The 25,748-nt window shown below is 52.6% G+C and overlaps 1 protein-coding gene across 3 annotated transcripts in view; it reads left to right on the top strand.

Annotated features, from left to right (window-relative positions):
* Positions 1-25,748, top strand: part of LOC113906606 (SPRY domain-containing SOCS box protein 1) — a 134,861-nt gene that overhangs the window by 100,664 nt on the left and 8,449 nt on the right. For 2 of the 3 annotated variants that reach the window (XM_027564986.1, XM_027564987.1), the window contains one exon: positions 22,453-23,283. In XM_027564986.1, the coding sequence (XP_027420787.1) occupies positions 22,453-23,283 (831 nt within the window). Of the gene's footprint in view, positions 1-3,190; positions 3,326-22,452; positions 23,284-25,748 lie in introns of those variants that run through there. The other variant, XM_027564988.1, reaches the window with a different exon arrangement.

The following is a 25,748-nucleotide window of genomic DNA, read 5'->3' as shown; positions in this document are numbered from 1 at the left end:
CATCCTGCTTCTACTGAAGCTCTTTGAAGACATCATCTCTGCTGGGAAGCAGTGGGTACCAGGCAGTTTGCTGGCCTGTCTCCTCCCCACCACTCCCACCAGGCTCTGCCTTGTGGGACAGACCATCAAATTTACCAAATGGATCGTTAGTGGTAAGAGAAGAGCAGGGCTGTGTTAAGAAGCTCTTTACTTTTTCCTGATGGCTTAAATTTTCCTTCACCATGTGAGGAGAAAGACTACAGGAGAATGCCAGTTTGTGGATATTTAAACAGAAAGCGGCACTGAGTGACCTCTTCCCTAGCCAACCAGGCTCCTGGTGGGTACAGCAGCCATGTGTGCCATGCCCAGGTCCTCAAAGGGAGGCAGGAATGTGTTGAGGTGGGGATGCCAAGTGGGGGTCTGGTATCTTAGCCCAGGGATGCTTGGCCCCTTCTCTTCCCTGTCTGGGATCAAAGTCAAACCTGGATGTCTGGAAGAAACTTCATCAACTCAAGTGAGAGGTGGAGGGGTCTTTCTGAGAGTTTCTATCCAGTTGTCCCAGAAATGCTCCATTTCAGTTCTCAGCATCTCAGAGCCACGTCTGAGACTCTAACCCCAGTGTTAACTCCCACCACTCAGCAGTCCCTGAATAACAGCTCTATGCCTCTGGGGCTGGTGAGGGTGGGTACTGGCCCCTGGGTCCCTCTGAGAGACTAGGCCGGGCAGCAGGGTGACCAGGTACTCCGGTGAGCCAGGTCTTTACCTCCAAATGTGCTGATTTGATTTTTTAGGAAGCAGGGCCTCCTCATGGTGCTCAGCCTGTCCGGTGAAGCTGCCACTGCTGCTGCTGTCACCACTGTCGGTCCCCCTTCCGCTTCCAAAGCACAGCCCAGGCTGGTCCTTGGACCTGCAGGAGCCCAGGCTCCCTCCCTGGGGCCACTGGCTGAGCTGGTCAGTGAGGTTGCTGACTTGCTTTAGCTTCAAGACCTCCCTGGTTTGGAGACAGGACACTCTCTTTGGGAGGGGCCAGGGTGAGGCTGGAGGTGGGCAGAGGTGCACCCCAACCTCCCACCCTGCCCCGCTCCTCTGGGTGCCTTACCGGAGAAGTGTCCCCCACTGAGTACCATGGGGGAGCGGGGTGCAGCTCCCACTCAGAGCCTGAGCCCGCCCTCCTGATGGGGACCCTGGGCCAACACGAGTCTGCTGAGGCTGTGGGGCCTCCACCCTCCTGCTTCCCATTCCTATGCTTCCTTTCCAGCTTCTTTCTCTGTTTGTCTCTCTGTCTCTTTCTCTGCTTTCTCTCTGAGTCTCTATGTCTCCGTCTGTCTCTGTCTCTATGTCTCTCTCTTTCTCTGCTCTCTCTCTGCGTCTCTCTGTCTCTGTCTGTCTCTGTCTCTATGTCTCTCTCTTTCTCTGCTCTCTCTCTGCGTCTCTCTGTCTCTGTCTGTCTCTGTCTCTATGTCTCTCTCTGCTCTCTGTCTGAGTCTCTACCCCTCATTTTCTCTCTGTGTCTTTGTCTCTCTGAGTCTCTCTGTCTCCGTCTGTCTCTGTCTCTATGTCTCTCTCTTTCTCTGCTCTCTCTCTGCGTCTCTCTGTCTCCGTCTGTCTCTGTCTCTATGTCTCTCTCTTTCTCTGCTCTCTCTCTGAGTCTCTGTCTGAGTCTCTACCTCTCGTTTTCTCCCTGTGTCTTTGTCTCTCTGAGTCTCTGTGTCTCTGTCTGTCTCTGTCTCTATGTCTCTCTCTTTCTCTGCTCTCTGTCTGTCTCTGTGTCTCTACCCCTCATTTTCTCTTTGTGTCTTTGTCTCTCTGAGTCTCTCTGTCTCTGTCTGTCTCTGTCTCTATGTCTCTCTTTCTCTGCTCTCTGTCTGAGTCTCTGTCTGTGTCTCTGCCTCTCATTTTCTCTCTGTGTCTTTGTCTCTCACTCTCTGTCTCTTTGTGTCTCTGTCTCTGTCCTTGTTTCTCCATTTCTCTCTCTCTGTGTCTCTGTCTCTCTTTTTGCTTCTCTGTTTCTCTCTGTCTCTCCAAATCTCTGTCCCCTAGGAGGTCTGTAAAGCCAAAGCAGGCTCTTCTCTCTTGAGACCATTGTGGCTTCTACAGGATGGGAGAACTGACCAGTGTCCTCTGCAGGGTGGGGTAGGGGAATTCAAGAGGGTGAGACAGGCCCTGTTTGTCTGGGGTTTGGACCTACGGCTACGTTCCCCATCTGAGGTCAGCCATCTGGCCCCAGAAAGGTGCCACACATTCACTGTGAGGGAGCAGGGGGAGAGGGAGGCTTGAAACCAGTGCTTGGAGGACGTGGAGGATCCGCGGTGGGGGCGGAGGAAACCTTCCTGCACGTGCCCCCACCTTGGGGGACCTGGAGATGGGGCTGGGTGTCACTCAGCCCTCCCCCTCTCCACTGGGGGCTCCCCACGGTTTCTGCTTATGGGTCTGGGGTCACAACCAAAACCCCGGGCTCCAGGATGTCTTCTAAGAGGAGGTATGTGACTGGCTGAAGGTCCCAGATCTGCTGACAGGCAACAGTTGGGGATCAGTGCCTGGGCTGTACCTGAAGCACCCCCCTGCCTCGCTGGGTACAGTCCTTGGGGGGTGGCCATGGCCCAGGCACTATCCTGGCAGATGGTCCACCAGCCCCGGCTGGAACCTGGCAAACGAGCTCTTAACTCTTCGCTGGTAAGTTTCTGTTAGTTTCATGACAAGTTGCTTGGGGACAAGAGAGCTGGTTGTTGCTAGAAGGGGATCTAGGAAGGGGGATGAGGTGAGTCTGCCCCTGCAGGCTGGCCAGGATTCTGGAATGTGCTTTGGGCACTGAAGTGGCACACTGCCCACCTGGGACTGTGTGCCCCGCTTCCTCTGAGGCTCCAGCCTTGCTCTGCCGGGGGTCCCTGCGCCAGGTGGAGAGAGGGTCCCTGGGTCTTGAGGAGGATGCAGCAGCAGCAGGAGGGAGGGAATGGGTTACAAACCAGCCTTCCCTTGGGCCAGCAGCCTCCCTTCTGGAGGGCTTTTAAAAACTGGCCGATTACCTTGTAATTGTTCCCAGCAGTGAGGAGCCAGTCCAGTGTTTGTTTTGCCTTCTGTGTTCTCCCAGCCAGCGGTAACCAAGGGCCGCTTCCCCTTGGTGACGGTGGAGCTCACTCTGGCCAGGGCTGATCCAGCCGGGCGAGGGAGGCCTGGGGACCCGCAGGGCCCGGCCACTGGCAGGGAGGCTCCCTGCTCCTGGGGCACCAGCGAGCTGCCTGCACTCTGCTTCCGTCTCCCCCGGCCCGGGGATCGAGGGCTTCCCTCCTGGAGCTCCCCCATCTCTGGGCACTGGCCCGAAACATTCCAGAACTCCGCCAATCCTCCGGTAGGTGTCCGGGAGACCGTGAGGCCAATACTTGCAGGCAGGCCGTGTGGGAGTGGGTCCTGGCCAGGGTTGTGGACCTGGGCCAGGGTGCTGCTAGGGGCCAGGGATGACCTTCATTCTAGATTCCGGCAGGATCCAGGGTCCTGAGCTAGTTCTGGGGGAGGTTTTTGCAGGGAGATGGAGACCTGCTGTGAAACAGCCCAGGTCGTGGAGGCCAGCCAGGGACAGCTCCGTGGCCGAGAGGACCAGGATTGATCTCGGATGGCCCGGATTCTGGTCGGGTGGGGTTGTTTGAAGTGAAAGCAAGGGCTGCAGGTGTGGCTGCAAGAAAGCATGAGGCTCCTGGAGGCTGCGGGCTGGCTTGGCTAGTCGGGGAATCGGGGCTATCTGGAGGAGCAGAGAGAGCTGGGGCACAGAGGAGGGCCTGGAAGAGGTGTTGCCACCGCCTTGGGCTTCCCAAGACCCCAGTTGACCAAGGGCTTCTAGAACGTCTGGGGCTAAGGAATCCATAGCCTGTTCTGTGTGCCCTTCGCCCTTGTGGGTCTGGCGAGGACGGGGCCCTGCCAGGCTCTGCCTGTGACTTCTGTTAAACTTGTCGGCTTCTAGATTTGTTTTCTTGGGAGTCCGTTATGTTTCAGGACTGGCTTCCTGGAACGGGCTGGACGAGCCTCTGTTTTCTTTATTTCTGATGTGTTTCCTGCCAGCCTCTGCCTTGAGGACCCAGGCCCAGCCCCCACCCACCTGGGCACACGGATCACCTGTGATACGGCTGCTCAGAGGCAGGGGCCAGGCCCAAGACTCTGCATTTCCAACCAGCTCCCATGCGATGCCTCAGCGGCAGACCCATGGGCTCCCCGGGAGGGGTCGGGGGGTGGGGGGCGTGACCAGATGCAGGGCACTTGGGGTGACTGGCTCCCTCACTGCTAAAAGGATCACTTCCCAAGGAAGGAATCATCCGGCTCCATGTGCAGGATCTTAGGTAGGTCTGGTTTTCCATTTGGGGGCCTGGAGAAGAAGTGCTGTCAGTCAAGATCGGGGTACCTGGGGGGTGGGCAGGGCACAGCACCTCTGCCCTGGTGCTCTGCCCAAGCACCTCTGTCTGACTTTCACAAGGATTTCTTCTACCAACCCAGCTGCCGATACTATTTAACCTCAGTGATTCACTGAAGTGCTTTTCAAGGGAAGGCGTGCTACAGAAACGTGGGTCCCAGAGGCTTGTTTTGTTGGCAGGTCTTGCTGCCTCAGCAGAAAAGAGGTGCTTTTGATATGGGAACGGAAACTTGGGACAGCCTTAGAAACACGCAGTGTGTTGGGTGGGAGGGGACCATGGTCCTCCTCTGTTACAGGATGGCGCTGCCCCGGGGCTGGCTGCCCCAGCTGGGCGCCAGGGAGGGGTCCCCACACCTGGGTCTGTGGTCTTGTGCCCCCATAGTTGTGACGAGGCTGCCTTCCTTGACACTGAGGTGTGGGGGACACGTCCCCCGCTCCCCGTGTTGCCTGTGAAGGTGACATGCTGCTGCTATGATTTTATGGAAGGTCCAGCTTGCAGGGGAAATAGCTTTCTGAGCGTGTTCTGTCTGGAGTCGCAGTGCAGCCCTGCAGAGGCGAGCGCATGAAACGGGCGTGTGCAGCCCTCACTTCTGCTAGGTACCGAGGCCCTGGTCCAGCTCCATTGGCCCTTCCTGGGCTCGCTTAATTCTGAAGTATGGCTGACAAGCTTGCTGGGCAAAACCAGTGCCTCCATCTGGCTTCTTCCTCCCTCTGCCCCGATTGCCATCCTGGATCAGCCCATTAAATGGTTATTGGACCAATTTCCCTTTTTTCCATTTCCTCTTTCCTCCTTTTGTATCTTCAAATGTGATAAGCGGACCAGATTCACCCCAGTTCCAAGTTGCTTTCCCAAGAAACTTCTCCAGACGTGTCTGTCCTGGCCCTCTGGCCCCAGAGAGCACAGAGGCATGGCAGACCCACCACCACTGCCGGAACCGGCACATTGTCGGGGGAGCGGCACGGGGATGAGATGGGGGCAGACAAAACCATGGCTGACTTTGAGCGGCCTCAGCTTCAGCATCACCTGGGAGCTTCCAGTGGAGACCTCTCTGTCACCATTAGTGAGCTTGACATGGTGAGAGGCGGCCACAGAGCTGGGTCGTGGACACCCCAAGGCAGCTGTTCTCTGGGAGAGTACTGATTTTGCAGTGGAGGATGGGTGTCAGGATTCGCATGGCTGCATTCCACCCCTGGGGAGGAGATGCCTCCTCAAGAAGCCCTCCCTGCCTCCCTCCCTCTCTCCCTCCCTCCCTCCTTCTCCTCAGACCATTAAACTACACATACATGGCCACTGTGGCTCTTTATTAAGTGCTGAGCTTTTTTAAGTGTTGGCATTCCCATTTAATCCCTAAAGCAAATCAGTAGGGTTGAACAGTCATCATCCCCATGTCAACAGATGAGGAACTTGAGGCTCAGAGAGGTTGGAGCACTTGTCCAAGGTTGCCCAGCTTGTGGAGCTGAAATTTAAACCCAGGCAGCCCGACTTCAGATTGCAGCCTTCTCCATCTTTGTCTGTTGTAGTCTTCTCCCTTTTTCCTTGATCCACCCTGTTTTAGTTCCAAGAAGTCTTCAGTAGAAGCCTCAGAGCTACCCAGATGAGGATGCCAAGGGGCTGTGCTGGGCCCGGCCTTTGGGGTCATTACGGCCCGCCTTCATTGGGGTCATTACGGCCCGCCTTCATTGGGGTCCTCACAGCCCACCTACACTGGGGTCGTCACGGCCCACCTTCATTGGGGTCATTATGGCTAACCTACCTTTTGCATGTTCAAGAATGGGATTTTCCCCCCAATATATCCAGTATCACCAACTCAGTGGACCTGAATTTGGACAAGCTCCAGGAGATAGTGGAGGACAGGGAGCCTGGCATACTGCAGTCCATGCTACAAAGAGTCAGACACAACTTAGTGACTGAATTTCAACAATGTATCTAATATTGATAGCGTTTTTTAATTTATTTTAAAATATCTTTATTTATTTGGCTGCACTAGGTCTTAGTTGTGGCATGCAGGATCTTTAGATGAGGTTGCAAACTCTCAGTTGCAGCGTGTGGGATCTAGTTCCCTGACCAGGGATCAAACCCTGACCCCCTGCATTGGAAGCATGGAGTCAGCCACCGGATCACTGGGAAATCCCTGATACAGTTTAGACATACCTACCAAACTCACAAGAGACTGATGTATAAACCTGAGGCAGGCCACTCAGGTCGCATTAGTGTTTGCCTCCGAGAGGAGCAAATGGGAGACACCGAACCAGAGCTCAGGGAAACTGACAAGTGGCCCTCATGATTCGTGCCTCAAGTTTTGTAGCCTGATATCCCTGTTAGGCCAGGAGTAGACTGAACAAGAGCTGGAGTCATGGGCCTTGGATTAGACCACTGGGTCACTGGGCTCTGCATCTGTGTCTTCACTCACCACCACCTTTAAAGCTTAAGCAGCCTTTTGCTTAGACAAGGTATGATATGATGTCTCCTAGGGGGTTATGGGCTTCCCAGGTGGCGCTAGTGATAAAAAGTGAAGTGAAAGTCGCTCAGTTGTGTCCAACTCTTTGCGACCCCATGGACTATTCAGTCCATGGAATTCTCCAGGCCAGAATACTGAAGTAGGTAGCCATTCTCTTCTCCAGGGGATCTTCCCAACCCAGAGATTGAACCCAGGTCTCCCGCATTGCAGGCAGATTCTTCACCAGCTGGGCCACCAGGGGAACTCTAGTGGTAAAGAATCCGCCTGCTAACATAGGAGACATAAGAGATGCAGTTTCAGTCCCTGAGTCAGGCAGATCCCCTGGAGGAGGGCATGACAACCCACTCCAGTGTTCTTTTTTTTTAATTTATTAATTTATTTTAATTGGAGACTAATTACTTTACAATATAGTGGTGGTTTTTGCCATACATTGACATGAATCAGCCATGGGTGTACATGTGTCCCCCATCCCGAACCCCCCCTCTCACCTACCTCCCCATCCCATCCCTCAGGGTTGTCCCAGTGTACCGGCTTTGAGTGCCCTGTTTCATGCATTGAACTTGGATTGGTGATCATTTCACATATGGTAATATACATGTTTCAGTGCTATTCTCTCAAATCATCCCACCCTTGCCTTCTTCCACAGAGTCCAAAAGTTTGTTCTTTATAGCTGTGTCTCTTTTGCTGTCTCGCATATAGGGTCATCATTACTATCTTTCTAAATTCCATATATATGTGTTAATATACCATATTCGTGTTTTTCTTTCTGACTTACTTCACTCTGTATAATAGGCTCCAGTTTCATCCACCTCATTAGAACTGATTCAAATGTATTCTTTTTAATGGCTGAGTAATACTCCATTGTGTATAGGTACCACAGCTTTCTTATCCATTCATCTGCTGATGGACATCTAGGTTGCTTCCATGTCCTGGCTATTATAAACAGTGCTGCGATGAACATTGGGGTACATGTGTCTCTTTCAATTCTGGTTTCTTCGATGTGTACTCCCAGCAATGGGATTGCTGGGTCGTATGGCAGTTCTAGTACCAGTATTTTAAGGAATCTCCACACTGTTCTCCATAGTGGCTGTACTAGTTTGCATTCCCACCAACATTGTAAGAGGGTTCTCTTTTCTCCACACCCTCTCCAGCATTTATTGCTTGTAGACTTTTGGATAGCAGCAATTCTGACTGGTGTGAAATGGTACCTCATTGTGGTTTTGATTTACTTTTCTCTGATAATGAGTGATGTTGAGCATCTTTTCATGTGTTTGTTACCCATCTATGTCTTCTCTGGAGAAATGTCTGTTTAGTTCTTTGGCCCATTTTTTGATTGGATCATTTATTTTTCTGGTATTAAGCTACACGAGCTGCTTGTATATTTTTGAGATTAATTCTTTGTCAGTTGCTTGATTCACTATTATTTTCTCCCATTCTGAAGGCTGTCTTTTCACCTTGCTCATAGTTTCCTTCATTGTGCAAAAGCTTTTAAGTTTAATTAGGTCCCATTTGTTTATTTTTGCTTTTATTTCCATTACTCTGGGAGTTGGGTCATAGAGGATCTTGCTGTGATTTATGTCAGAGCCACTCCAGTATTCTTGCCTGGAGAATCCCATGGACAGAGGAGCCTGGTGGGCTACGGTTCATAGGGTCACAAAGAGTCGGACACAACTGAAGTGACTTAGTGTGCATGCACTCACGTGGGGTTATATCTAGTTCAGGTTACACTCTGGATCCTACCACTTCCACCACTCCCCCATCCAAGCTGCGTCCTTGCATTGAGTTCCTAGCTGGTCTCTGGCTACCAACAGCCTCTTCTCAAAACAGCAGCCAAGAGAGACTTGGTTAGAAGGGAAGTCAGATTGTGTTCTCTGCATGCACAAAGCCCTCTGCTTGTTTCTCATGACACTGAAGACAAAATCTGAAGTTCTTCTTTGTGACCCTCAAGACCTGGTGTGCCTGCCCTCTGCACACCTTGCACCACCTCCCTCCACAGCCTCTTCCTCCTCCTGTTCTGGCCACACCACATCTCTGTTGTTCCCCTGACCTGCCACACATGCTCAGACCTCAGGGCCTGTGCACATCCTGTTCCTTCTGCCCAGGACACCCTTCCCTTTGAATACTCACATGCTTTTCTCCTTTGCTTCCTCCAGGTCTCTGTCCATGTATCACTGTGTCAGAGAAGTCTTTCCTCACCACCTTCCCCCATCCCTTTCTCTGTCCTTGCTACTCTGCTTCATTTTTCTTTGATACTTATTACCTGGCCCCATGCTAGATATGAATTGGGGCAAACTCCAGGAGATGGTGAGGGACAGGGAGGCATGGTGAGCTGCTGTCCATGGGGTTACAGAGAGTTGGACACGACTTGGTGACTGAACAACTACAACAGTGTTCATTCATTCAGTCAAGGCTTGTTTGTTTAGCACCTGCTTTGTTTCAGACAATGTTCTAGGCATGGGGCCTCCCATCTTGAACACAATAGATAAAAACCTGTGTCCCGAAGCTCACATTGACTGTTCAGAAGATTGTTACAATGGCTATGTCTCCCTCATCAGACTGTAAGCTCCTTGAGGGCAATGATTTCTACTTCTATAGTATGTATGTTGTTCAGTTGCTGAGTCATGTCTAACTCTTTTGCAACCCCCTAGACTATAGCCCACCAGGCTCCTCTGTCCATGGGATTTCTAGGCAAGAATATTGGAGTGGGTTGCCATTTCCTTCTCCAGGGGCTCTTTCCAATCCAGGGATTGAACCTGTGTATCCTGCATTGGCAGGGGGATTCTTTACCACTGAGCCATCAGGGAAGCCCTATAGTATGTATATGTATAATGTATATAGTAGGTGTCTAACAAATATTTTGGTAATGAATTCCAGCCCTAAAGCACCTAATTTGGACTTGGCTTTCCCAAATGCTCATTAGCTGAACATTTGCAGGCCACCCCTCAGTTTGGATCACTTCTGCAGTTGTCTGTCTTATAGGTTTCGTCAAGTTTTTCCAGCTTCCACCTGGGGAAGATGCTTTCTGGCAGAGTAGGTGGAACATTCTCTAGCTTTCCCAGGCGCCAGTTCCCAGTTTTGAATCATCCACTTTATTGAATTCCTTGGACTAAGGAACAAAGAAAGGGTCTCAGGAAGCTCACGCTTCCCTATGGGGGATTAGCAGGTGCTTGTGGGATGGGTGAGAAAGCAACTCAGGTATTTATGAGCACCTACTATACTTTGGCCACCTCATGCGAAGGGTTGACTCATTGGAAAAGACTCTGATGCTGGGAGGGATTGAGGGCAAGAGGAGAAGGGGACGACAGAGGATGAGATGGCTGGATGGCATCACTGACTCGATGGACGTGAGTCTGGGTGAACTCCGGGAGTTGGTGATGGACAGGGAGGCCTGGCATGCTGCGATTCATGGGGTTGCAAAGAGTCAGACATGACTGAGTGACTGATCTGATGTGATCTGATCTGACTGTATACATATATGGCTTCTCTGGTGGCTCAGTGATAAAGAATCTGCCTGCCAATGCCAGAGACATGGGTTCGATCCCTGGTCTGGGAAGATGCTCTGGAGAAGAAAATGGGAACCCACTCTAGTATTCTTGCCTGGAGAACCCCATGGACAGAGGAGCATGGCTGGCTATAGTCCATGCGGTCGCAAAGCGTCAGACAGGACTTAGTGACTGAATCAATCAAGTATATACGTATATAGGCCTAGAGCATGGCCCTTTGGGGCCCATTTTTCCGTGTTTACCAGGAGTGAATCTGGCCAAAAGGGGTTTTTGGGAGAAGGTAGCACCTGGCATGAGAAACTGAGGTCTCTCCAAGTCTGTGAGCTATGATCGGGAACACAGACACACGGGAACACAGAAACTCCACCCATGAGAGCAGGTTTGCATGTGGCAGCAGGTCCAGTCACACTGTGCATTAGCCTGGGGCCTGTCTGGCCTGGACCAGCGCCCTGCGCTGTGGCATCATCATGGCTGGCAGGTGGGCACCAATGTCATCGATGGGGAGTGAGCAGGCGCTGAGTGGCCTTGTAACACAGTAGCCTTTGCCAGTTTGTAGTGGCCTCGGGGCGTTGAGCTGCTCCGGAAACAAGCCAGAACCTGGAACTCCGGGTGTTGTCTCTCCTCAACCTGCCTCCTTCCCAGAGTGGAGGATGTATGGATGCAGGGTCCACGTGACCTCGGTTCTCGTACATCCTCCTCCTCCAGCCAGGGGCACATGTGTGTGTGTGTCGATTTGTCTCCTTCCCGCACCACATCACAGATGCAGGCACCAGAATGCAGGCACGCATTCTGGATTCCCCCAGAAAAACTCTGTCCACAGGTGCCGTCTCAAAGCAGTGGGGCTGCCAAACCACAGCTCTGAGCTCTTTCTTTCCTAGGAAAGGAAGGGGGTAGGGTGGGAAGTGGAGAACTCAGCTCTAGAAGGCTCTTTGCTGCTCACTATGAGGCTCTTTAGCCCTGTCTCCCTGTGTAACCCTGGCTGAGGGGCCTGGTTCTGCCCACCGGGTCTCCACAAGCTCTGGGTTCATCTCTGCTCTGCGGCCCTTCCCACACCTACCTCCTGCCATGAGGATTTTGGAGAAGTGCACAGTTTTCATACATTTGTGTTTTTTCCTTTGTTGTGACATTCACATAACAGTAACCGTTTTCAAGAGGACAGTTCCACGGCATCCAGTACCTTCACGATGCTGTGCAGCCACCACCTCTGTCCAGTTGTAAAATGTTTCACCCACCCCCCACCCCCCATAAAAGAGACCCTGACCCCTTAGCCTTCACTCCCCATTCCCCACCCCCGGCCCCTGGCAACCACCAGGCTGCTTTCTGTCTCTATGGGTTTGCTGATTCCGGCTATCCCATAGACGTGGGAGCACCGCTGTGTGACCTTTTCGATCTGCCTTCTTTCCCAGCATGAAGGATTTGAGGTCCACCCACGCTATGGCAGGTGTCATATGGCAGTCCGTTTTTCCTGTGTATGGCTGAGTGATAGTCCATTATATATGTTTTCCGTTTGTTTGTGCCATCATGCACTGATGGACATTAGGATTCATCCATTTACGGTTTTGCAACAACCATAGGACAACAGTAAGGAACTCTGAAAGAAAGGGAAGCTCATAAACTCATCACTCTAAACATAGAAACAATTTTTGCTGCTTATTTTCATCTCTTTTCACACGTGTGCCTGTATACTTCTTTCTAGACTTTACTAGTAGGGCAGATACAGTTGTGTCCTTCCTTCCACTTTAGATTGTTGTTCATTCACTAAGTCATGTCCAACTCTCTGTGACCTCATGGACTGCAGCACGCCAGGCTTCCCTGTCCTTCTCTCTGAGTTTGCTCAAACTCTTGTCCATTGAGTCAGTGGGTGATACCATCCAACCATCTCATCCTCTGTCACCTCCTTCTTCTCTTGCCCTCAATCTTCCCAGCATCAGGGTCTTTTCCAATGAGTCGGGTCTTTGCATCAGGTGGCCAAATTATTGGAGCTTCAACTTCAGCATCAGTCCTTCCAATGAATACTCAGGGTTGATTTCCTTTAAGATTGACTGGCTTGATCTCCTTGCTGTCCAAGGGACTCTCAAGAGCCTTCTCCAACACCACAGTTCAAAAGCATCAATTCTTGGACGCTCAGCCTTCTTTATGGTCCCACTCTCGCATCCGTACATGACTACTGGAAAACCCACAGCTTTGACTACATGGACCTTTGCTGGCAAAGTGATGCCTCTGCTTTTTAATACACTGTCTAGGTTGGTCACGGCTTTTGTCCCAGGGAGCAAGTATCATTTAGTTTCGTGGCTGCAGTCACTTAAGATAGCAGACCTTTTCCCTTGCCCCTCGTACAGTGATCCTTTCAGCTAGCATCTTGGACAGCTGTGTCCATCTCCATAGATTTGCCAGCTGGGGAGACCCCTTCCTGCCTCCTCGCCTCATCCCTCATGTGACCAGCTGGCACCATGGGAATCTGGTGCCCGGACCCTCGTGCTTGCCTGGAAGTTCAGGATGAATGCATTTGCCACCTGTGAGCCTGCTGTGGTCTCCCTTGTGGAGTTATCAGTGCAGGTGTTCAGGTCTTTCCAGGCTGACAAGATTGGAGGAGGAAGGCCAATAGCCTACAAGAGGAAGTTTCTGCAGGCCATTGTATCTTTAAAGGATATTTAAGTCCCTTTTTTTCACCAACTGGCCTGTGAGGCCCAGGGATTTGCCTCTTCCTTGGCATCCTGTTGTGAAATCCTCTGTGAAATCTCATCCAGGGAACCATGATTAGGTTGCAGTAGGAGACGCACTGCCCCATTCCTTTTAGAATCTTGCCCAAGTTCATTGGCTGTGGTCCATTCAAGGTCCAGTGGACAAACCTTCAGCCCAGTGAGTGCAGAAACTTGTGAGTGCCTTCAGACCCCACAGTTCCAACAGCAGGAAGCCTGATGGTAGGTTACTTTCACATTGGATTTTCTTCTTCTAAAAATAGACAGTGGGGTGGGAGGTTCTGAGGTCCAAGATTTTGAGGGGAATGAGAGGAAAGGTGGCCGTGAACTAAATGGGAAGGCACACAAGAATTCCCTGGCAGTCCAGTAAGTAGGACTCCTTCCAATGCTTCCTTTGCAGGGGGCATGAGTTTGATCCTTGGTTAGGGAACTAAGATCCCACAGTCATGTGACACAGCTAAAAAAAGAAAAGTTACCAAAATTGTGATAATGGAATATTACATAGCTACTAAAGCATAAAGTTGATGTAGGCTGGAGCTAATATATTATGACTTAGAAAAAGCAACTTGGGTGTAGTGTGTGTGGTGTGATCCTTTGCTGTGAGTGGACAGTCCCTGCATCTGTGCTAGAGTAGGAGGGTGATATTTTATTTCTCTGTGAGCATGGATTTCTTATGAGAATGGACCTGCCTGGTAGCTCAACTAGTAAAGAATCTGCCTGAGATGCAGGACACCCTGGTTCAGTTCCTGGGACAGGAAGATGCCCTGGAAAAGGGATAGGCTACCCACTCCAGAATTCTTGGGCTTCCCTGGTGGCTCAGATGGTAAAGAATCTGCCTCCAGTGTGGGAGACCTGGTTTCGATCCTTGGGTTGGGAAGACCTCCTGGAGAAGGAACGACTACCCACTCCAGTATTCTGGCCTGGAGAATTCCATGGACAGAGGAGCCTGGCAGGCTACAGTCCATGGGATTACAAAGAGTCCAACATGACTGAGCGACTTTCAAAAAAAAAGAGCATATATAACATTTGAAATATTTCAAATCAGGACAGAACAAGAAATTTTAAAAAATCGTAGTCATCAGTCCAAGCTTGTCAGTTCTCAATGTGGATTTGAGAGTCCAAAATCTTGAGCTGTAATTCCTTTAAACTAGCAGTGTCCTAATCCCTGGAGGGCTCATTAGAATGCCGACCCCACCCCCAGCATGCCTGATTCAGATTAGGGTGGGGCCCAAGCTTTTGCTGTCTCTAAGGATGACACCGATCTATTGATTCAGGGACCCTGCTTTGAGAACCACTCCTTCGAACCTCTGACTTCCCTGGTGGCTCAGAGTCTGCCTGCAATGAAGGAAATGTGAGTTCATTCCCTGGGTCAGGAAGATCCCCAGAGAAGGGAATGGCAACACAATCCAGTATTCTTGCCAGGAGAACTCCATGGACAGAAGAGCCTGGTGGGGTACAGTCCATGGGCTCACAAAAGAGTCGGACACAACTTAGCAACTAAAGAACAGCCTTGTTAAAGGGAGGTGGGAGAAGGCAGGGAGTGGCAGGTATTAAACACCTACCGTGTACCCCCAGTGCTATGTGAAGTGCTTCAGCTATGCCGAATGCCACTCTCCCCCTCCTTTTACACCCTAGGTGGTTTGAGAGCATCACCTGAGCCTACAGGTGGGATAAGCAAACACAGGCCCCTCTAGCTCTCTCAGCAGCCAACCCCTCGAATCTCTGGGAACTGATTCCTCTCGCAGCCTCACATCTCTCCTTGGCCTCCCTCCTGCTTATTCCTCCTGGAGGGACATGGGGTGACCTATGAGGCCACTCTCAGAGGTTACCTTTCCCAGTTGGCACGTCCCATTGGAAGAGGCCAGAGTGTCACCTGCTCGCACTCAGGTCTCTAGGCCCTAAAGCCTGGACGTGGTCAGGCTTCGCTCTGGGGGTCCCCATGCAGGCGAGTGGAGTTGTCCCAGGCCTCCTCACAGGCCACACGGAGCTGGAGTGAACAGGTGAGCGTGTGTGCTGCAGGCGGCCAGTGCAGAGAGGACCCTTGTTTCCCTGGGGAGCCTTGTCCCAGCACTCACCCAGGGAAAGGTGAACCCCACTTCTCTTGAGGCTGGAGTGCACTCCCTGGGACCAACAGTCCACCGAGGTTTCTGGGCTTCTGCCACCATCCAGGGTGGGGCGAGGAGGGACCTGCATCCCTGAGCCTTCCCCCTTGGGCACCCATGGGCTCTCCCCTGGGAAGTGGCTGTGACACTGTCCTCCATGCTCCCTTCCTGCCCTCTTCCCACAGACACCCCTCCCCCGTCCAGTTCCTGCATGGCCCGGGCAGACCCAGTGTGACGGACCTCCCAGCCTGAGTGACGTGGGGAGTCCACTAGCCTTCCTCCTCACTGGGCATCTGCTGCTGTCTCAGAAAGCTTTCTGGAAGGTCACCGTGTGTCATTGTCACTCAGCTCCCTCCCAGGAGCAGAGCTGCTCATGTGAACGGAGCCGTTGTCATCATAACCTCAACTCGGCTGCAGCCGTGACTTTTTTTTTTTCATGATTTTTAGTCTCTGAATGAATGTGAATGCTGTTTCCCAGAGGCCAGGCTCAACTGATTCGAGCCCTTTCTGAAAGTGCCATGAGTAATCTGGGTCCTTCCGTAGGTGTTTACGGCAGGTGCATCTTTTGGTCTTTTGAGGTCAGAGGCTAGAGCTCCAGCCCGTGTGGGATTTTTCTCTCCAGAACCACTCATCAGAACTTTCCAGAAAGGTCCAATCCTTTTTGTTGATTCTGGGGGCAGATGCTGACTTTTCTAGCCCTGCTTGAGCAAGAAGACAGCTTTCATGTATCTTCCTGGGTGTCTCTCCTCAAGGCTATAGGTGCACAGAGTAGAGGTGGTAATGGCCACATAACATGGCTTTTGTCCTGTGGTTGGTGGCATGTTGGCCCAGGCTGTGTGGTCAGGCTTGCACGGAGCACACCCTCCCTGGGTGCTCCCACCACCAAAGCGTGAGCCCCTACTCACGAAGCACAAATCCCCAGTTTTGTGCTCTCTGCCACGCAGCCCAGCTGCAGAAGCTGTGTCCTGATCTAATAGCCCATTGCTCAGGCCTGCTTCTCTTGCAAAATCCTCGGCTGCAACCAGCGCTGTGTGAGGCGGGGAGGCGGAGGGAGGGAGCTTATTTGATCTGCAGGTGAAAGGAGGCTTTATAAATAGGTCACCTTGTTCCACATCCTGAATTTTATTCTTTCCCCATCACGTGTTGAAACAATGGTTTTACTGTTCTGGGGGCAGTCGGACGCACTGAGGGGGAACTGAGCTGAAAGCTGGGTTGGGTGTTCGCTTGCCAGGCCACAGCGACCGCCTCTGTGTATCCCCTGCCTCCCCACGCCGTCCCATCCATTTGTCACCTATCACCTTGGACGTGTCTCCAACAGAGGGTATTGCTCGCTCAACAAACATTTTTTGTCTTTAACAACAAAACAAAAGGGTAATTTTTAGCATTTCCAATTGATCCGAAAGTGCTGTTTTGGAAGGTGGAACTGCGGAGCTGCTGATTTAATTGAAGGGACAGTGTTGCATTCCCAGCAGGTGCTGAGGGCGCTGTCCCAGCTGAGTCAAGGTTGGTGGTCTTGCCCCTCTCCAGCCTCTGCCCCCTAGAGGTCCTCCTTCCTCATCCTGGCCTTGGCAGAACACAGAGCCCCGTATAGCCACCATGGCTGGGTTTCCCATCTGAGGATGGCGCAGGTCTTTTCTTGTTTGGAGCCCACGGAAACAGATTATTGTTTTTCAGTCCCTCAGTCGTGTCTGACTCTTTGCAACCCCATGGACTGCAGCATGCCAGGCTTCCCTGTCCTTCAGTATCTCCCGGAGTTTGTTCAAACTCATGTCTGTTGAGTCAGTGATGCCTTCCGACTGTCTCATTCTCTGTTGCCCCTTCTCCTCCCGCCTTCAATCTTTCCCAGCTTCAAGGTCTTTTCCAGTGAGTCAGCTCTTCACACCAGGTGGTCAAAGTATTGAAGCTTCAGCTTCAGCATCAGTCCTTCCAATGAATATTCAGAGTTGATTTCCTTTAGGATTAACAAATAGCTACCCCATTTTTGCTGGGAAAAAATAAAATTCGAGATGTAAAAGCAGTGCAATTAGAAGTCTTGGGAAAACTTATTGTAGAAATACTGTCCTCTTTTGGGGGGATGGCTCCAGAGCTGTAACTGGGAATTCTTGTCCTGTATTTTAAATGCCCTGCTGTCTCCTTCATGTATATCTTCCTGTGTAAATTAAGTATTTATCCTCTGTTTGCTTTATAAGAAGTGACACATGTGGAAAGACTTTAGGAGTTGCTTTGAGAACAATTTGCTCTTGTGAATGTAGTGTGTTAAATCAGTGTATGTCCACCTTTTTATTCTTTTTTGTGTGCTTAAACATCCTTTTCATTGCAAAACAGAATACATGCATTAAATTTTTTTTCAATTCAAAGAGTCCTTAAAGTTAATGCATCCCACCCCCCACTCTCCAGTATTAACTGTTGTGACAGTTTTGGTGTTTATTCTTCTAGACCTTTCTCTATGCCTATTAAAAATTCTCTTCTTACAAACGCCAGTTCGTGCTCTGCATGTTGTTCTCCAATTTGTTTTTTAAAATATAACAGTGTCATGTTACATGTCACGTTAAGTCAGCACAGCTGAGGGGCCACCTCCTTCTCTCCACAGCTGCTGGAGTTCATGGTGCAGTGGGCATCTTTGCCCACATGTCCGTGTGCAGGGCTGTAGGGTTTTACAGACAAGACCCCTGGAAGCGTGGTCAGTGGGTGATTGCAGCATGTTTTACACCTTACTGGAGACTGTCACGTGGCACCTATATGCCGAGAAGCATGTCCCAGTGGAGTCTGTCTGTCTGGGATACATGCCCACACCTGTACACAAACAGCCTTTCCCCTACATCTTCCCCTGTTCCTTGTGCATCCCACAAGGCTCGCTGGTCCCTCCATCAGCGATAGAAGCTTGTCGGCATTACTTTCCTCTTGCATAGTGAAAACTGTGGGTGTATGTGTTCTCAACCATGTGTGCCCAGGAGACAGATATCAGTGTGCCCTTCCCTCCCGCTTCAGAGAGGATTGCTGCCTTAGATCAGCAAAGGCTGAGTACCCTTCCTCCGGCCCAGGTCTTGGACTCCCAGACAGTGGGCTTCAGAGGTGCTTCTGACTCCTCCCCACTCACTGGGGGGTCACTGTCCAGCTCTGGGCTTCCTTCCCGGCACGTCCTCCAATTCTAGATCTGGTTCCCCTGCCCTCTGAGAGCAGAGAGCCCACTGGAGGAGCCCAAGAAGCTGGAGGGAAGGTGCTGTGTGAGGCTTTGGTCTTCCTCTCGGTGGAGAGCTGTGGCCCCCAGCAAATCCTCTCTGAAGCCAGGCTTTGGGATAGGAGTGCTGTTCCCCAGACCCTAAGCCAAGAGCACGTAATTGGCTGCTGGTGGTGACAGTGGGAGGGGTTCATCCACTTAGCGCTGGGGGTCCACCTGGAATTCCATTGTGAATGGGCAGCTCTGGTGGGTTCTTAGAGTCCCGGGCCACCCCATCCCAGGAAAGACACTATGTGGAAGGCTCTTGCCCATTAGAGGGTCCAAGACACATCCCTTTTCACGGTGAACCATGAGCTGACTTTTGTCCCAGCATGATGGGTGTGGCATCCGGTGGGAGGAGCGTGTTCATGGTAGGTGGAAAACGTCCAAGCCAGTCAACCACAGGGCTTTGAAGACGTCCCTCCCCTCTGTTCCAGAGCTGCTTTTTTAATGTTTATTTTTAATTTTTTAAAGATTTATTTACTTGGCTGTGTCAGGTCTTTGTTGCAGCACTTGGGATCTTTAGTTGTGGCATGTGGGATCTTAGTTCCCGGACCAGGGATCGAACCCCAGCTCCCTGCATAGGGAGTGTGGGGTCCTAGTCACTGGACCACCAGGGAAGTCCCTATCTCAGAAGTTTTTATCTCATTCCCTCTCCTGAAAGTAAATGCAGACTCCATGAGGCCTTGCCAGGCTTCTAGTGTGACGTGTGTGTGTGTGTGTGTGTGTGTGTGTGTATGCACCCATGTTTGTGAGAGCTGTATCCCTCTGTGTCCCTCCTCGGGGGAAAGCGAGTCCATCTGCAGTACCAGTGTGAATCACAGTGTCCCTGTCCTGTGACTGTGACTGCCCACTACTCCTGCTTCCCTTCTCCTCCCACCCCCCCACTCCCACCCCCATACCCCCCAGGGTATGAGAGGAGATGGAACCCTCACAACCACGTGCTCTGCTCTGATCCTGGGGACGGGCTTTCCTCTTTGACACCCATCTTACAGAAGAGCAAACTGAGGCTCAGAAAAGCGTCGGATGAGTCTCAGGCAGAGGGCTGAAGATGAGAAGCCACAGGAGCAGGGCTGGCAGAGGAATGATGCAGAGTCTGGAGGCTAGGATGGGAAGGAGCCTGGGGGGAGCACCCTGGCAGGCCATAGTCCCAAAAAAGAGGGCTAATGGGTCCCTGCGGCCCCCAAAAAAGAGGGCTAGTGGGTCCCTGCGGCCACATTTGAAAGTAGACAGGAGATGGAGAGCAGGCAGTTGGCTGATTCGGACAGACAGCTGACCAGCTGCTGAGAGGTTACACTGTCTTTTCTGACCCCTCATTCTGGGGCTGGACTGACCTTGCTGCCACACGATTCCTCCCAGCAAACATCTCGTGCTTTCCTGCTGCCCTGATCCGTGTGTGGGGTTGGCCGACTACCTCCTGGTCTGCTCTTGTAAATAAAGTTTTATTGGAACTCAGCCAGGCTTCTTTATTTATGTGATGTCTGTGGCTGCTCTCAGGCGACAAGGCAGAGCTGAGGAGTTGCACAGAGACTCTTGGGCCCACAAAACCTAAAGCATTTACCAGCTCCCCCTTGACAGAGAGTTTGCTGATCCTGGTCCAGCTGTGTTGTGGTTCAATCACTTAGTCATGTCCGACTCTTTGCGGCCCCATTGACTGCAGCACTCCAGGCTTCCCTGGTCTTTACCATCTCCCGGAGCTTGCTCAAACTCATGTCCATCGAGTCAGTGATACCATCCAACCATCTCATCCTCTGTCATCCCCTTCTCCTCCTGCCTTTAGTCTTTCCCAGCGTCAAGGTCTTTTCTAGTCATTCAGCTCTTTGCATCAGATGGCCAGAGTATTGGAGCTTCAGCTTTGACATCAGTCCTTCCAATGAATATTCAGGGTTGATTTCCTTTAGGACTGACTGGTTTGATCCAGCTACAGTAGGGGTTACGTGTGTGCACAGGCCCAGATGTACTAGCCCACGAGCTCCCTCTGTCCCTCTCTCCCCCTCTCCCCCCACCACCCTATCAGCCCTTCCCTCCTTCCATCTCTGACTTGACCTCAACCTCCTTGCTGTGGTCCTTCTCCTTTCCCACTCATTTCTCCCCAAATATTTTAAATTAATGTGTTGGAAGGACTTTCCCACCACCACCCTTCCTTCCCACCTGCCCAGGTCTCCTCTCCCCCTACCCCATCCCTAGCCTCCCCCTCACTCTCTCCATCTGCTCTCATGGGTGGTGTGGGGTGGGATCTTTGACCCCATGAGATTCAGGGAGAGAGGTTCTTCCTGCTATGAGGCTTGAGCCAGCTGACAAGAGGGTGATAGCCTGGAGGGTGAGAGGAATGACCTACTCGCTGAGATAAGGGGGTCCAAGCACTCCCACATGGGCATTTGCCAAGAGCCTGCCTCCCAGGACCCCTGGCCGCCTTGAGGATGGGGCATCTCTGGAGATCTTGTCCCAGCTGATGAGAAGAAAACAGTTCCAGATCGGAAGCCAATCTCACTGCAGATCCCTCCTGTCCTCCTGGTCCTGTGGGTCCCTGGGTGCCCAGTGGGGAGGCCAGTGGTCCCAGGTTGCCAGATCTTCGGCAGCCAGTCCCTGCCCTCATCCCCTGGCAGACGCTTCATCTTGTACCTTGGAGGGAAAATGACACGCTAACTGCAGCCCCACACTGGGCTCCCTTGTGTTGTCCTTGTCCCAGGCACCATCGTGCTCCTGGGAACAAGTGACCCTGTGATGCTTCTCCAGCAGCCAGGCACCCATGGCCTCTTGCCCAGCTCCTCTGTGTCCTCATTTACTCCTGTTTATGTAGCCAGGAGTCTGCCTGCTGCCTTGTCTGGCCAGTCCTGGGAGAGCGTGAGAGCGTTCATGCTCAGTCATGTCCGACTCTTTGTGACCCCATTGACTGTAGCCCACCAGGCTCCTCCGTCCATGGGATTCTCCAGGCAAGAATACTGGAGTGGGTTTCCATGTCTTCCTCCAGGGGATCTTCCCTACCCATGGATTGAACCCATGTCTCTTGCATCTCCTGCACTGGCAGGTGGATTCTTTACCACTGAGTCACCTAGGAAGCCAGTCCTCGGAGCCTGTCCCCCAAACTAGGCAGCCAAGAGGCCCTCCCATGGGCCAGGGGAGTGGGAGGTAGTGGTTGTGATGGCAGGAAGCACCTTCTCTCTTGAGTGAGGCTCAGGAAATGGGGACTGGAGTGGCGGGGGTGACCAGAGTCCTATCTGTCCCACATTTCAGCCCCTCCTCCCAGTGCTGCCAACAGAGAGGACAGACAGTGGACTCTCCCCTCCGGCCTGTGGCTCTGATCTCCCTTAAAGGACACAGGGATGGTGTAGCCTGGGTGGAAATGAGTCGTCTTGGAGTCGGACTTCTTTCCCAGATGGGCTGTGGGGACTGGAGGAGCCAAACACTAGACACCAGTTGAAGAATGTGGGTGGGAGAGGATGGCTGTCTAAACGTGGGTCCAGAACCACTCAGGGGTGGTAGTGAGAGCCCTGTGCCCACCTGATTCTGGGCCAGCTGGGGGGGGGGGCGTTGATGTGCCCCCTGGAGCCACTGAGCCAGGAGTTTTATGCCCACCCTGGGGTTCCCTTCCCTAGTGTGAACTGGTGGTACATCCTCGGAGGTGGCTGTGCTGGAAGAGAGAGGAGGGACTGGGAATCAGCACCTCAAACGGTTTCTGCTGCCATGCAGGGATTCACCTGCCCTCCAAACAGCAGGTGCTGGGAGTAAGCCTCCCATTGCTTTGACCAGAGGAGACGCCCACTGCCCTGAGCTGACCTTGTGATCAGGCCAACTTGGCCTTCTGCCCTGAGAAACAGTGATGAATTCGCAAGCCTCAGGCTGGACACCTGACACAGTTGGGCGTAACACCTGCCCCCAAGGCCACCTCTCCACACAGACTTCCAGGTGCACGGCCCCCTCCTTTATGCTAACCTAGCTGCAGGGGCAGAGGGAATGTCACTCGGTGCAGAGGCTCCGGTCTGCCCGGAATCAGATGTGATGGGAGGGACATGCCTGTGTGATGTATGAACCTAGTGGATTTCTCCCCTTCTCTCTGCACCCCCAGCTCACCTCCTGTTTCTCCTCCCACCCACTAGGCAGCACCGGATGCTCCACATCACCTAGCAGCCTCCCTCAGGAGTGCCATCCCGGCCTGATTGAAAACTGGAGAAGTGGCCCCGCCATTGATGAGTTTGTCTTGGGAGTTGGTGACCAGGTGAAACGGGAGGCCGACATGGGGCAGAAGGTCACTGGAGGGATCAAGACGGTGGACATGAGGGACCCCACGTACCGGCCCTTGAAGCAGGAGCTCCAGGGTCTGGACTATTGCAAGCCCACCCGCCTGGACCTGCTGCTGGACATGCCTCCCGTGTCCTATGACGTCCAGCTACTCCACTCCTGGAACAATAATGACCGCTCACTCAACGTCTTCGTGAAAGAGGACGATAAGCTCATCTTCCACCGGCATCCGGTGGCCCAGAGCACGGACGCCATCAGGGGCAAAGTCGGGTACACGCGTGGGCTGCACGTATGGCAGATCACGTGGGCCATGAGGCAGCGGGGCACCCACGCCGTGGTGGGGGTGGCAACGGCAGACGCCCCCCTGCACTCCGTGGGGTACACAACACTCGTTGGGAATAACCACGAGTCTTGGGGCTGGGACTTGGGGCGCAACCGGCTCTACCACGACGGCAAAAACCAGCCAAGCAAGACGTACCCGGCCTTTCTGGAGCCGGACGAGACGTTCATTGTCCCCGACTCCTTCCTAGTGGCCCTGGATATGGACGACGGGACCCTGAGCTTCATTGTGGATGGACAGTACATGGGAGTAGCTTTTCGGGGACTCAAGGGCAAAAAACTGTATCCTGTAGTGAGTGCTGTCTGGGGCCACTGTGAGATCCGCATGCGCTACTTGAATGGACTCGACCGTAAGTGTCCTTGGCTCTGTTTTTGGTGGTGGTGTCCCTGGCCTCCCTATGCCCTGCTGGTCCTGGCTGGGCCCAGCTAAAAGTCTACAGTTGTTGCATTTAAATGTCTTTAAGTAGACACCCCAACTTTCAGATCCTCAGACTCTTGCCTTGCCTCAGATTAGATGAGATTTCTAGCTAGAGTCTGCAGATTACATGGCAGCCCCTCATGGCTGGATGGTGGATGGATGGATGGATGGATGGATAGATAGTTGAGTGAGTGAGTGACTAAAGGAGTGAATGGATGAATGGAGGGGTGGACAGATGGACGGATGGATGGATGAATAAGTAACGGAGTAGATGGGTGGGTGGGTGGATGGTTGAATGAATGAAAGGGTCAGTGGATGGATGGTTGAATGGATGAAAGGATCAGTGGATGGATGGTTGAATGGATGAAAGGGTCAGTGGATGGATGGTTGAATGAATGAAAGGGTCAGTGGATGGATGGTTGAATGAATGAAAGGGTCAGTGGATGGATGGTTGAATGAATGAAAGGGTCAGTGGATGGATGGTTGAATGAATGAAAGGGTCAGTGGATGGATGGTTGAATGAATGAAAGGGTCAGTGGATGGATGGTCTTTGACAGATGTGGTCTGTTTCTGGTTGACCTGCCTCCAGGTTTGATCTGCAGTTGATCACCTTCTAGCACAGTAACCATCGTATTATTGAGCTGGGCTTTGCGTCCTGGGGGTACTAGGGCTGCCCACATAGTGAAAGCCAGTGACCTCTCATTCATTCGACAGCAGATATCCCCTGTACTCCATGGGGTACAGATGTTTCTCTTTGGAACCCTCCGCTGCCCATCTTTCCCTTGCTGCTCCTGGCAGGCTCTGACAGGGTGAGGGCAGTGAGCCCACAGCCAGGTGGGGTGTCCCCCTCACCTGTGTAGCCCAGCACTGTAGGTCCTCCTGGTACTGCTGGCAGGTGTGTATCCAGCAGGTAACCTCCCTGAGGAAGTCACTCAGACCCGGTCTAGGGAACCAGCAGGGCAAGTTCTGTGAGTCCCTCTCTCCACAAATCAGGCTAGAAGGTTCACAGCCACATCTACCCTGTGCAGGGATGGGCAGGGATTGGGAGCCCGGGACCCAGGGTCTCAGGGGAACCTGGCCTGTAGTCCTGCTTATCTCTTCCTAGTAGAGAGTGACTACAGCCCCAGGGAGTTCAGTGCCATCCCCCCGTTTTTGTAATATTTATTTATTTGGCTGCACTGAGTCTTAGTTGTGGCATGTGGCGTCTTCGATCTTCATTGCAGCATATGGAATCTCTAGTTGCAGCATGCGAACTCTTAGTCGCAGCATGTGGGATCTAGTTCCCTGACCAGGGATTGAACCCGACCTCCAAGCATTAGGAGCTCAGGGTCTTAGCCACTGGACCACAGGGAAGTCCTTTAATGCCTGCTCTGTGCAGACAGAGGAGTGAACTGTTGGGTCCAGGCTTCTGAGACTTGGTCTTTCCAAGAACGGGTCAGCCCTGGCCCCTCTGGAAACAGGTCCATCAGTGCTGATGCCGGGAGTGCACAGTTTTACTGCTTACATGCCCAGCTCTGGGACAGAAGGCAGACCTTAGAGCGGCCGGGAGGGGCCTGTTCCCCCATGGCGAATCAGGGCGTGCACGAACAGAACTGTTCCCCTGCTGAGTCAGGACAAGGCTCGGCGGTGGTTCTGCCAAAGCAGTCCTGGAGGCCCAGATGGGTGTGATCGGTCAATGCCCTGTCAGCTCTGCATTAGATGGGAGGTCAGATGTCTTTGCAATTTTTCTTGTTTGGGAAACTTAAAGGGATGGAGGCAGAGGGCATGTGTTATGAGAAGGCCACCCCTGAGCTGGACCCCGGGGTGGAGGGGGGAGACTGGAAGTGCCCAGAGGCTTAAGTCCCCTCCACACTCTTGGTGTCTGATGAGGATGCTCCTCTGTCCCCACAATAACGCCAGGCAGTGCCAGGGCCCCATTGGCTTCTAGCCTTCTACTCTCCTAATCAGACATGAATGGGCCCCACTCTGCACTGCTGGCTGGCTTAGGAGGATCCGGGTGGGAAAACCTGTGAGGGTAAGGCAGCAACCCCAACCTCTGCAGGGTGTTTGATCTTATGTCCTAGAAGGGTCACTTTGGCTGCTGTGTAGAAATGGATGGTAGGGGCACGAGGGGCCACCAGGAGGCCAGGGAGGAGCCCTGATGGTTGTCCAGAGGAAAGGTGCGGGTGGGGACGAGGGCCAGGGTGGGCACCGTGGACGTGGGGAAGTGACATTTGTGATGCTCACTCAGCATGTCACAGTGACTCTGCAGGTCTGGAGACAGAACAGTGGTCAGTGGAGATGGAGCTGAAAGCTCTAACCCTGGATGAGGTCACCAAGGAAAGGAAGGAGGAGAAGGCTGAGGCCCAGCCCTGGGGCGAGTCATTGTTTAGGGTGGATGATGAGGAAGGAAAAGTG

This window comes from Bos indicus x Bos taurus, chromosome 16 (assembly GCF_003369695.1).
Source record: "Bos indicus x Bos taurus breed Angus x Brahman F1 hybrid chromosome 16, Bos_hybrid_MaternalHap_v2.0, whole genome shotgun sequence".
NCBI lineage: Eukaryota > Metazoa > Chordata > Mammalia > Artiodactyla > Bovidae > Bos > Bos indicus x Bos taurus.
The sequence above is the reverse complement of the archived record's forward strand: the minus strand, read 5'-3'. Positions and strand labels throughout refer to the sequence as shown.